Consider the following 12,793-nt stretch of genomic DNA (forward strand, 5'->3'; position numbering starts at 1 on the left):
CTAACGCGAAATTCGACTAGCGGTGTCATGCTCCTGTCACCGACTTTATAGGCGTCCTTTTTTAATCTCGTGCGAGTGGTTGCAGCGCAGAGGTCCGTGGCGTCTGTGCGCACATAAGCGCGCATTCGTAGCAGTCTCTAATGAAGGTACCATATATGGCAAGATAGCCAGGACTAAGGCAGTCTTAAAAATGAAGTTTTATTTCATTTCACTTTATTTCCGTAGATTATCATTTCCGCAGTGTCCCCCGCACAGGCTAGGACGCCCTCCGGTGCTAGATTGTACCCTGTATTCCTATGAGACTTCAGGTCCGAAGGTAGTGATCGGACTGCCTGCGAACCGTCCAGGACTAGCAAATCGAGGAGGCCCAGTAATACCGGAAATGCCCGCTGCAACCGGTACTCTTTTACAGGGCACCTGCACTCAGCGGCTGTTCTAAACTCCATGTGGCAAATCTCCCTGAGACATTCAAAATAAGAAAATGGTAAATCAATTTATTAGTCGATGAGAAAGCTTGTTCATTACACATTGTCAGAATGTGAACGATTATATTATTTATTTGAAGTGTAGTAGATACAGCGTGGGGCGTCACAGAACAATGGTGTTTTGTCCACTGGCTGGAAGTGGATTCATTCGGTTCTGCACAAAAATACAAGTCCCTTCGTCTAATGGATGGCGATGAGCACAGCATCTATGACAGTTAATACATTAAAAATGATATTGCGCACTAGCAAGGGTCCGGACGTCCACTGCAGCAGTTTTTGTGTTTTTAGGAGTCAGCATTCTTCCTCAGCGATCATCTGAAACTCCTGTTTTGAAAAAAAAAACATACACAAATTATGTAAAGTTTATTGTCCCGTCGTTGTAAGGGTCTCATTTGCAGCCAGCTACAACTCGGCTTCTTAACTTTCTCTACTATAAATAACAATAAGCAAGGTATATATGGTCATAGCGCAGAGCTATCATTTTGTGTCTAGTCTGAAGATATCTCGGTTTCATTTTATTCTCGTTGGCACAACTGCTAATGATGACATCGGATAAAATAGGTTTAGCATTGAACTTAGGTACGTGTGTCGAACAGAAGGAAGGAAGGAAAGAATATCTTGAAAATATGTATCTTAGATTGGTTACATTTCGTATTTTCTGCCTAAAGTGTAGTTTTTAGTAAATGTCAGACGAATGACATGATATTTTTCCAGCGAACACTCTTGTGGAGGACGCTGTGCGTAGTTGGTACGGCAGTTGGTACGGCAGTTGGCACGGCAACGGGGTGTTACTGAAAAGACGGGTGAAGCCATAAAAAACACAATAAATGTATATAATAAAAAGTTGGTATGAATAGAAAAGTAGGTGCTGTGGGGGGGCTTATCGCGCCTTATACTCGAGTACCAGAAAGAACTTCACAAACGATTGACTTTCGCGCGATTCATTTACGAAGCCTTCATCGATGCACCAAAACCACTACAAAATGTACTATGACATTACACTTCCTGAACGCGCATTACGCTCATCCGGCGCCTTTTGTCTGTATCGTTCAGCTCTTGCCGGACGCTGGCTGCAGTGTGACTTCAACCGGCGGTGTTGGCGTTATGTATCACCAGTTGTCGTTCCACGTGCCATACACGTAGCCTCTAATGTGTGGTTTTAGGTCATACGCGTGGTATTCTCATGAGGGCGTGAAACGCTCGCCACCGTGGCTTCGTGTTTTATTTTTGAAGGGCTAATTTTATTGTTGAAGGGCTTATTTTCTTTTGTGGTTTATTATTGAAAGCCGCGTGTGTAGCATCCTTCCTCCTCTCCCTGTTTACGCCGGGCGCTCCGTAGATATCTTCGGTGGAAGCGCGCTTGACCCTCACAATTCGGAAGCTTCCGACTTGATCTTGCCGACTTCGCAGGCGCGGACAATTTACACTTGCGCGTAAAAACGCGTGAAAAAATGATGGCGCATTGCGCTATTTACCGTATTTGCCGGTTAATTACTGTACGTGTTCACTATTGTGCTTACATCACCCAGTCTGCATCAGCTGTATCCGGAGTACCATTTTAACAGCATGAATACAGTGCAAGGATTTGTGAAGCAAGGATAAAGGCCCCTTCCTATTTCATGCTTCCACTGGTAAAGTTTCAATGAAATATGTCTTTTTGCGGACAAACTGCGTTCGAGAATTTGAAGTCCCTAGTTCGTTCAAGTGCTGCGTGATTTGCGATAAATCCTATTAAAAAGGTGGATTTCAGTAACATCATTAGGGTATAGTTTTTATCCATAGAAAAACAAGGCGTCTCAATGGGTAGTATTTGTGTGACAGAAATAATTCGATAAAGTCACCGGCTCTTGAGATACTGAGGGATAGGTTAAAACATCTATCGGCCTTTGCTTGGCTTTAGATGAGATTTCTACAAATACTAAACTGCTCCCGTTGCAGACGTGTAAATTTAGCTTAAAATCGTATATGATAGCTATGAGGCTTCAGAGATATGAAAGTGAAAGTATTTTTGAAAACAAGTCTCACCGTTGTATCTGGAGAGAACTGATATTTTAAAAAATGTAAATGTATTCATAGATGTTGGCGTAAGTTTTTTAAGGAGAACTGCTTTTATAACCATGTGCTGATTAGCCATATCGCTGGCTTCATGAAAGCATGTTTCAGCCGAGTCTTATTCACTTCGTTTGAGAGTGTTCGTTTCCCGGCCGCGGCGGCCGCTTTTCTGATGGAGGCGAAAAGCAAAAACGCCCGTGTGTACGAGATTTCGGCGCACGATAAAGATCCCCAGGTGGTCAAAATTAATCGGGAGCCCTCCACTACGGCGCGCCTCATCGCCTGCGTTGCGTCGGCGCGTTAAACCCCTGAATCAATCAATCAGTCAATCGTTTGAGAGTGATCTTTCGAGAGATCATAGAATTTGTTTTCAAATATTTTACTTAGTTTTGCACAGATGCAAAAGCTGATTCGGCAAACTTACGAAACAATCCTACAATTCAATCCAAATCCTACAATCCAAATCCTACGAATCCTACAATCCTATGATCCTACGAAACAATGACCGAGTTCTGAAAGCACCTCGCAACCAGGAGCTAAGGATTTATCCTCGATGTATGAGAAATCATAACAGATGGTCAAATCTGATTTCACATACCTGTAAAAGTAATGGTTGGGAGGATAACCTAATTCAATCACTTTACGGGACTAAACCTGTTGGACGGTCCGTCAGAACCCCGTTTTAGGCTTTACGTTAAAATTATCTGGTACAAAATAATTTCTTCCGAGCGCCACTTTTCGAGCAAAATTTGGGAGAGAAATAGTTCCTAAACATTACAAAAACTTCCCTTTTTTCACCAGCTGATCGTATATAACGTAAAAATGCCGGATCCCCTGACACTAATATTAGCTGAGGTTGTTTAAGGATGCGACCACTCAAAGTCCTTACTCGGTAAATAAGCTTCAAAAAGTTCAGCTGGTAGGGTACCATAGAATTCCGTTAAGCATTGTCAAAACAAGCACATGTGCTCACCTTGCCGTCCAGTGTTCTTGCAGGCATTTTTGATGCAGTTCTAAAAAATGAAGTTTAAAAATTAAGATAAATTACATCACAGCCACTCAACGAAAAAAGTAATCGAAAATCCCTCTGAAATGGCCTCCCGTTTCTATATTGCCCTTCTTTAACATACGGGTAGTGAAGAACAATGGACTGGTACGTTGCTGGTGTTCTTCAAGAATAGAATTCACAACGTTTGTTCTAGTTCCGTACAAGTTTGCAAAGTAGCGTGCGTGACCTGGGCGCAATTTTCTCGGAAATTTTCGATTTTTACTAAATGTACCGCAAGTTTTCGGCACAAAAGCTGTTCCCTCTCCGTTTTTTATAGCCTCCCTCATGAATAGCATAAAAAGGATAATTACGGGGAGAACGCGCTCGGCGTTTTTTTAACATGTTCAGGATTAATAGGCGTAAAAGTTCAAAGTATTGCTATTCCTTGAAATATTATCTTCGTCAAAACATCTAATATTGAATGTGTATGGCTAGTTGGTACGTATACATTGATACGTATGCAAACAGCAACCCACACAGCGTTGAGCGTGGTCGTATTCCGTCCTTTCGGTGCCGTTGAACACGGTTTTGCACATGTTTAGAACAACACTAACCACAGAAAGAGAAAACGTCCGTGTGATTAAGACAGCGGCAGAGGTGTGGGAAACCAAAAATAGGCGCAAGAAATGTTCTGTTAAAGGCCACAGTTCGATTCACGTTGCACGAATCTTTGGAATGATTCTATGAACGGAACATGAAGGGGTGGTTTTGGAGGCATTCGACTCACCTCTTTTTCATTAGGAGCACGACGACCACAACAGCGGGTAATAAGATGCCAAGTACCAGGCCAACGGCGGCCCACACCCTACCTCCTGCTTTTGCTTTTGCTATTGTCAATGGCGCTGGAAGAACACGCGCACCAACATGTTAGTAATTATTTTTTTTGTAAGCGCTCCCGGCAATGGCCGATTTAACTAAGGCACAAATATGTTTGAAGCCCGATTGCCACTTTCACTATACAGGCTGATTTTAAGCATGAAATACAATGATTTGCCTTGGAATGCAACAATATTGGTCGGGGTTTGAGTCACCAGCGCTCAAACGAAAGTTTTTCTGATGCCATTAGAAGTCGTTGCTGAAGAAAAAGATAAGGTATTCCCGTGGCTGGTAAGGAACTAATCAGTCGCCTAGTGTTTAACTTCCGAGTAATATGGTTATGATCAAATATAAAACTCTCACAGCAAATTCGCACCTGGAATCAGATATAAATATGAACTACCTCGCTCGGATTCTAAAAATAGAATACTCAGGCATTTCTTATAAAGAAGCCGAATGATTGCTAATTATAGTGGGAAATCTGGGCCTGCAGTGTTTTTTTCTGGAGCAGCCTTTTGCTTCTCCGGTGAGATCCGTGAGAATTCCGGTGAGAACTTTATGAACAACACGGCGGTAGAAATGAATCTCAAATATTCGACGTTCAGTTGGCTATGACCTTTATTTCAAACCCAAGTAATCCAATAGTTATTCCGCGACGAAACAGAGTTATGTCATCAAGCCTTGCCGAAAAAGCAGCTCCTCAGTTTGTAACGTCTCAACTCAGCACTGAAAAACAGCCATTAAGGGACAAAATCAATGGAAGGCATCGCAGTATAAACTAGAAGCTTGGAAGGAAGCTTCAATCAATGCCGACTTTTACGTATGTGGCCATTGGGCTTGCGGAAACACATCCAATTATCCCTGGCATTATTTCCCCTTCCTTCGTTCGGGTATGTGTGCTCCATTGTTAGGTATTGCGACTCGGACATGCAGGTTTCTGCTTGAATGTGGTTACATCGACAGTGGGAAAATATGAGACACCCAAAGCCTCATTGGTAAGCTTTCTGGGCTTAACGCAAGTATTGTTGCTGGCATAATGAAATCAATAAACACCTTCTTTTAAATTATAACAAATATGTGTTTATATGTAAAATGTATACTTAACGGTTCAATGCACAGTTTTGCCTTAAAATTACGCGTTTATTGAATCACCCGGTAGGGCTTAACCTTGTTCTAAAAGGTAATAATTGTGACAAAGTTCTTACCAAGCACTTCCTGTTCTTCTGGTTGCATTGGATCTTCCGAAGGCGTCTCTGTGCAACTGAAAAATATTGATTCTCTTGTGACCAGCCGCATCTCAGAGCGATAACTAAACAAAAGCTTAATTTGTTACCGATGAAGCACCGGACATTTCTGCCGTTATAAATTACTCACATGCATTTGTATCCCTCGACAGCGTCAGGCTCGCATAAGCAGTCTTCCGGACAAGAATTTTGAATGCAGATTTCTGTACGGCTTTCTACAGTAGTGCTATGATCTGTAATGAGTATATGAAAAAAAAACTGCAATTTTGCTGAAAACACAATCAATACAGGGTCGTCGTAATTTTGTATTTGCTGTTCTTGGAAATCTTGCGTGTTTAGAGTTCTGAGGTAACCGACAGTTATGCAATGTTAGTTTGCGCACTTGTGAAGTCCGTACACATTTTTAGAAGCTGCTTGAGGACCATGAACCAATTAATTTTTTGTCGGCAATTAAAGTGAGTCCTGTTGATTCTTTTCACATGCGTCGTCTCTAAACTTTCCTAGCCCTTGAAATAACGTTTCGGAATAAAATGAATGCCAAGGAGAACACGAGAAACCTGACAGACAAAGATGCTTAATTGTAGTTTATTTTTTCTGTCAGAAAATTCAACATTTTAGCTTTAATCTCTCTTCATTCACAAGAAAGGAGTATAGACGCTTACGCAGGCGTGAGGTTGTCGGCAAACAATAAAATATTTTAGTGATAGTAAGTTCCCACAGAGTTTCACGCCCCTGTTAAATTGTACAGAGCTTTACAACGCCTAATTAAATGGAGAAATGTTAGCCATCTGAGGTCGGTTGAATCCATTGCAAAAGTACTTAAGCAAAAAATGACAGACTTTTCACTTCCTGAGGCGAGTTTGATGTGATGTCCACTGGTGGTGTAGTCGTCTTTTATTCGCATTATTTATGCAGCAGGACTCCTGTGCAAGCCTTTCATTATAACTAGGATGATTGAATGTCTTTGGTCGCTGTTATAAATTCTGATAATGCAGTGAAAGGTGTCTTAGAGGGTTTGCGGTGCTTTTTCGGTGTTGTTCCCATTGCGAGCAACGAGGAGCGTGAAGCTGCTGTGATAGCGCGAAAAAACAAGCGCTGTGCTTTGATGATTGAGCTCCAACAGGAGCTATCTATCAGAGGTGAGAAATTCGAAATTGGTCGGACGGTGTCGCCGTCGTTCTGTCAGATATTTAAAGCGGGCAGAAGGCGTAACCACAGCTAAACGGCAGGAGGTTAGGTGGGCTAACAACCTTGTCGACAGTGTGTGCGAACACTGCGTAAGCAATTATTGAACGCTTGTTAGTTGATAGAGTTCGCTGTATAATACGCTGAGTAACTATTGTCGGTTTTTTGACGAAGATTGTGTTTAATGACAAAAAGGCTACTATGCCAATTGTTGGTTATATTCATTGCAGCTACATTTCTGAAAGATAGCATTTGACATTGTATTTCTGCAAATCAGTCCCCAAATTGGAATGTAAATCTAGTATCAGGCATTCCTGATCTGGGTGCTTTGGGCTGTCTGCCACCATTGCGTTGCGGCAAACGTTATGTCGGCAGCACCCTGTGGAATAAAGCAGCCAGTCTGGGGTTGTTCTGAAGAGCTCGGGCGTGGCGTATCTTTCTCGGTGCACCCTTCAAGGCCGTGGTAGCTGTGTCTGCAAAAACCTGCTAGTACTCACCCAGCAGTTACTTCTGTTAAAAAGAAGTACTGTGACTTCAGCAGCACCTCAGGTGTAAAGTGCAAGAAAGCACAGGGAACAGAGACGGCATGACTGTTACATGAAGTCTTCTAAAATTGACAGAAAAATGTTAGTCAGAAGAGCATAAAATAATTCATTAGCCTCACCGAATAATCTTATACATCGAATGTGTTCGTCCACTCCACAAGCTTTTAAACAGCCCACAAGATTTCGCGGGAATGTATCAGTTAATTTGTTTATGCGTAAACGAAAGGAAAAACACAAAACTACTTATGTAAAAACGTCACCTTCAGCTAAAGCTTTTGTTTCATTACGGGATAATGCTGACGAAATGATGTGCGAAAGTGAAACAAACCTGGTTCAGAAGGAGATGTATACACTGAGTGCGAAGATGGAGCAACCGTCACGGGGTCAGTGTCCGCCACTGTGTCAGCAGATGATGTGGCTAAATTTTTCTCAGTAGATTGGGAATCTCCTGCGGTTTCGTTTGTGCTCCCTAGAAATCAAAAGCAACTTTAAAAAGTCACCAAAAAAATCAGTCCAACATATGCTACAGCCAGGTAAACAAATTATACCCTAAATAAACACGAACGATAACGTTAAATGCGCCCATGCGCTCCGCACAAATGGATAACAAGAGAAGCTGTAACGTCAGGAGGGTGTATACCATTGACACGTTGACGCTATGGTGCCTAGAAATATTTTTTAGTCTGCCGTCCGCGCGCCTTCTCTATGGGAGGCCGTGTCCGCGCCGCTGATGCACGCGCAGCGCTGCGCAGAGGGCGCTGCGAGCAATCGGAGCACCCGAGCCACCATAGCCGGTCGTGGCCCGAGCGGCCTCCGGCCGGCCTGTGCCGCGCGCTGCCGCGGAGAGCGAGCGCGCATCGGGGTTTGTCGGGCAGTTGGAGCGGTGAAATTGAATAGCTCGAGGTACATCAGCTCACAATTGAGGGTACGATAGTACTATAAGACCCTTTAATTTCGCGCCCCGTATTTTTCGCGAATCGGCCCACGGAGCCTCTTTGCGGCCGCTCAATTTCGCGAGTGAGACCGAAGGATGAAATCGCAGCAACGGGCTTAGCCCGTTCGCTGCCGCCTCTGGAACCATTATTAAAGTGAAGCTTTTTATGTCCCACAGATGGCGTATGTCACGTCGAAAAGGCACTGCAGAAAAGCCAGCTGTCTGTGACGACGGTACGATGATTGTGAGTGAAGTGGTATGAAAAAACGCTTTCCGCCGTGGTCAGAATCGAACCTGGGTCAATCGCGTTGTGAAGTCGACGCCTATCTCATTGCTCAATTCTAACACGGTCAAGCAGTTTGAATTTGGAGTTGGAGAGGGGTGCATGGACGTGCACATGTAATAAGTCAGAAAAATCATCCACACCTTCACTTCATATAATTCCGCCACGATGTTAACACAAAGCTTTATTCACGTGAAATCAAATGGCAGAAGGTCTATGTCAAAGCCTGCGCGATCATAATTCCAAAATGCGGGCGAGTTACAGTCACAGCTCAACGAGTCAAACTCCAAACTTATACTACAACGAATCGCTCACAAGAAAGCTTCGCGTTCAGCCATCTTCGTCGTCAAACGGAGGGGTGTATGTTTTTTAAGCAAAGTTGAGGCATTGAGATCCCGTTCAAAAAGAGCTCCCTGCGGCGCCAGAAACAGCGTTTGTTCCACATCAAAACTACCGGGTTATTCCCGAATGTCATTGACGGTGACAAGCACGTAGCCGGCTGGCATGCTGACAAGAACAAGGGCGAAAGCTTGAGTGAAATGTTTTACCAGCAAAAACGTGTTCCTACATACTTTCGGCAGAATTTGGGGGGAGGGGGGATAAAGCAATGGCCATGGGAGTACCAGAAAACCTTAATATTTTTGCTTCTTGCTGTCAAACAGCCGCGAATATACTACTCGCCATAACACAAATATTCTTCCTTTTTGCTTTCCCGGCGTGCATCTCGCGATGAACTCTGAGTGTATGGGCGTTAAAAAAAAAAAACGTGTGCAATGAAGAATGCGAGCGCACTTACTGATTTGTAGCCTGGTTTTATTAAAAAGAAGTTTCACGTACCCCTAATGTTGGGGAACGTTTCGAATCGCGGTATTCATGAAAATTACAGGCACGCAAAAGAGGTTTGGTAGCATCCGAATTTCTGTCGCCTTGAAATACCGTAACCCCTAGTTAACTCGAAGTCCTAAAATCCACTGAAAATTTCGAATAAGCGGAGTTTTGAGGTAAGCGAAATGCCAAAAATTTGTGGTCAGGTCACTGAAATAACAGCCAGTGCTGGTAACAAATGCTCCAATGCACAGGGAAGCTTTAAGAATAAATGCAAAATAATTTGCAGGAAAAACGATTTTTATTCGGTATTGCGGAAGAAAGAACTGCTTGATGCTCGCCCGTTTCGTGTTCGCATCTGCTCCCAAAAAGGCGCTCTCCAGCTTCTCAATACGACATCAATTGTTGGTCGCCAACGCTATATTCTATTTTGCTGCGAAGCAGGCAAAGCATATGTGTTCCTTGTTTCTGCCGTTGTCGGCACCTCTTGAGGCTCCTCGTCGTCCACATGATCAGATGCATCTTCCCCGGCCATATCAACAATGTAGGCGTTGGGCAGCATTCCGGTAACGGGACATCGGCTTCGCACAGCGCGTACCCCGTGTAAATTTGCCGTTCGTGGCGGTGTTCGGAGCGTAATGGAGCTAAGCGTTAACCGAGACCTTATCAGCTGCCTGCAGGCGATGTTGCATTGTGTCCTCTTTGTCAACTTTTCGAGGTATCCGTGATCCTCCGAAAAGACGTTTAGAGATAAAGGGGACAAAGGTCGCCTATGGCAGGCATATGCACGGCAAGAAAAAGTTTCGACGTAATCGATATTCCGAGATATCCGAGTTCGAATTAAGGAGAAATCACTGTATCTGTTGACTGAAGGTGCTAAAAAACTTCGTATGCATGTGCACATGTGATTTTTGTATTCTGCATTTACATTTAACTGATTCCCAATCGACTGAGCGTAACTGAGGGGGCCGTGCGCTTAAGGGGTTCCAGATCGAACGATGCGAATAGTCAGAAAGCACCGGTTCCAGCTGCTTTATTTGCATACAGGGCACAACAACGTGCAGGGCACAACATCTTGGGAAACTTGCAAACAAAGACGGTTCCAAAGAGCCATACAAGGAGGCGGAGCGCCTACACCACACACACGTTTTAACGCGTTGACGTATCCATCTGTTACAACGGCTGGGGGTATTCACAAAAAACGGTTCTTTGCTAGGTAACGCAGTAGAAATACCGCGTGATGTTCCCCAGCTTGAAAAAGATGCTGTGCTGACAGTATTCCCGAAGTCCCCGAGTAAATAGGTTTCTCGGAAGTGGAAAGAGCGTAGCGACACGATTTCGCGGTTTTCACATGGCCCGATCGTTCATAATACGCGAAAACGTACTCCTATCACTTTATGATTCGATTAAAACTTGATTGATTGATTGTAGGGTTTAACGCGCCCACGCCACGCAGGCGCTTAGGAGCGCCGTAGTGGAGGGCTCCGGATTAATTTTGACCACCTGGGGATCTTTATCGTGTGCCGAAATCTCGTACACGCGGGCGTTTTTGCTTTTCGCCTCCATCAGAAAAGCGGCCGCCGCGGGCGGGAACCGAACCCGCGACCCCGTGCTCAGCAGCTCAACGCCTTAGCCACTGAGCCACCGCGGCGGGTCTTCGATTAAAACTCTTGGTATTCGTAGGAGCCCACCTGTTTGGCTAATCTGGTTTGTCGACAGAAACGGATATGTTCCGAAAAGGGGCAGTTAAAATGGGCTGAACCCGCCGAGAAATAGGGCAGAACTACGAAGGCAGCAGCGGCACGGCAGAGCGCCGTCCGCGCGCTGCCCATCGCGCAGGGCGTGGCCGGCCGACCAATCTTGGGCTGACCGCGCTCCGATTGCTCGCAGCGCCGCCGCTGCATGCATCACGGAGGAGCCCCCTTCGCGGCCGGCGAACGGCAGACTAGCAAGTATTTCTAGGAACCATATTGACGCTGCTCCGCCAATACTTCCCCGCAGTAGCTCGGTGCGCACGCACTCTGTGGCGAGGAAGACTCTTTTCGCTCCCACCGATGCGCCATTCCCACTTACCAGTGTCGGTACATGCAAGATTGTAGCTACGTAATATACACACCCAACCAATCTCTCCCCGCTCACTAATAACTTTTCTGAGGAATTTTCTGCGGGCTGGGGTCTGCCGGATTTTTTCGCCTAGCCATATAAAAATTCCATCGCTTTAATTGAAAGATATGCTTTGTTGAGAAACAGTTAGAAGCCTGGGTCCAGAAATAGGAATGAGGGAAAATCACGGCTCGGTCTGTGTTTAAGGAAAGACATTTAAATAAAAAAAATTCGACACAAACACTACCAGTGACAGCAAGGCTTAGGTATAATAGTGTTTCGTTCTGGGTAAGCGTTGGTCTCTGCCTTTACAAAGCCTTTCGGGTAATATGATCTTAAAGATTAGGTTTTTTTACTAAATTGCTCCGAAAAGCAGTGAAGGAAATATCTGTCCTTTACTAGCTAGCTAGATCATAATTTCTGATTGGCGCCCTTCCCTGAAAAAAAAAATGTGCTTACAAAATGAGTGTACCAGAGCTCATACCCCCCTGCGGAATAACTACTAGAATATCTAGCTTGACTGGTCAAGTTTAAAAAAGGCTGAATGGCGCACATTAGGCCTCGGCTCATTCGTACTATCTTTGCATGGACGAAACAGCTCAAATAAGCAACGGTTGCTTTGTTAAATGTTGGCGACAAGTTTTTGAACCTCAACCAGATGGTTTTTTTTTCTCCCGTGCCAGCCGGTCGCGAAATTTCCGAATAACCAAAAACAAATCCATACTCTTTACTATTTTACCGGCTGTTTGATAGCTCTGCGCTCACCGTCACACTGTTGAATCTTGAGATGTCCATGTTCGATAAAGTTCCCTCCGCCGTCTTGATGGCATAGAAAAGTGTACGCTCCACCACCTTCGTTGTGACATTCGTAGATATTTCCGGAAACAATTGCTGTCTTGCTGAAATGTGTCCGGCACAAGTCCAGAGGTTGTGGGTCTGGTGAGTGAACGCATCAGTTCCACATGAGGAAAGAAAAATAGTACCTAACTGGTCATAGGACAGAACCAGTAACCGCGCACATGGGGAAAAGCACTAAGAAGAATAGAAGCGTTAGAAAAACCGAGGACCCGCAAATTAATAGAAATGTCAGTTTAGTCGAGTTGCATTTACAGAATAAAGTGGCAAGCAGAACTTGTATTCGAGCTTTAAAATAAATCCAGCTGGCGAGACATTGGGCAATTTAGAAGATTTAGATTTAGATTGTAGGGTTTTAACGCGCCGACGCAGCGCAGGCGATGAGGCGCGCCGTAGTGGAGGGCTCCGGATTAATTTT

At 44.5% G+C, this 12,793-nt stretch overlaps 1 protein-coding gene across 1 annotated transcript in view; it reads right to left on the bottom strand.

Moving 5' to 3' along the window:
* Nucleotides 1–478: 478 nt before the first annotated feature.
* Nucleotides 479–12,793, bottom strand: part of LOC144178982 (glycoprotein antigen BM86-like) — a 51,773-nt gene continuing 39,458 nt past the window's right edge. Inside the window, exons 13-19 of the mRNA XM_077707132.1 lie at nt 12,286–12,456; nt 7,704–7,844; nt 5,776–5,878; nt 5,607–5,662; nt 4,313–4,427; nt 3,511–3,550; nt 479–809 (exon numbers count right to left, since the gene is read on the bottom strand). Coding sequence (XP_077563258.1) covers nt 777–809; nt 3,511–3,550; nt 4,313–4,427; nt 5,607–5,662; nt 5,776–5,878; nt 7,704–7,844; nt 12,286–12,456 — 659 coding nt within the window. The 3' untranslated portion in view covers nt 479–776. The remainder of the gene's footprint in view (nt 810–3,510; nt 3,551–4,312; nt 4,428–5,606; nt 5,663–5,775; nt 5,879–7,703; nt 7,845–12,285; nt 12,457–12,793) is intronic.

The sequence above is a fragment of the Haemaphysalis longicornis genome, unplaced genomic scaffold (genome assembly GCF_048455015.1).
Source record: "Haemaphysalis longicornis isolate Haplotype H1 unplaced genomic scaffold, Haemaphysalis longicornis Haplotype H1 scaffold_4, whole genome shotgun sequence".
In the NCBI taxonomy this organism is placed as follows: Eukaryota; Metazoa; Arthropoda; class Arachnida; order Ixodida; family Ixodidae; genus Haemaphysalis; species Haemaphysalis longicornis.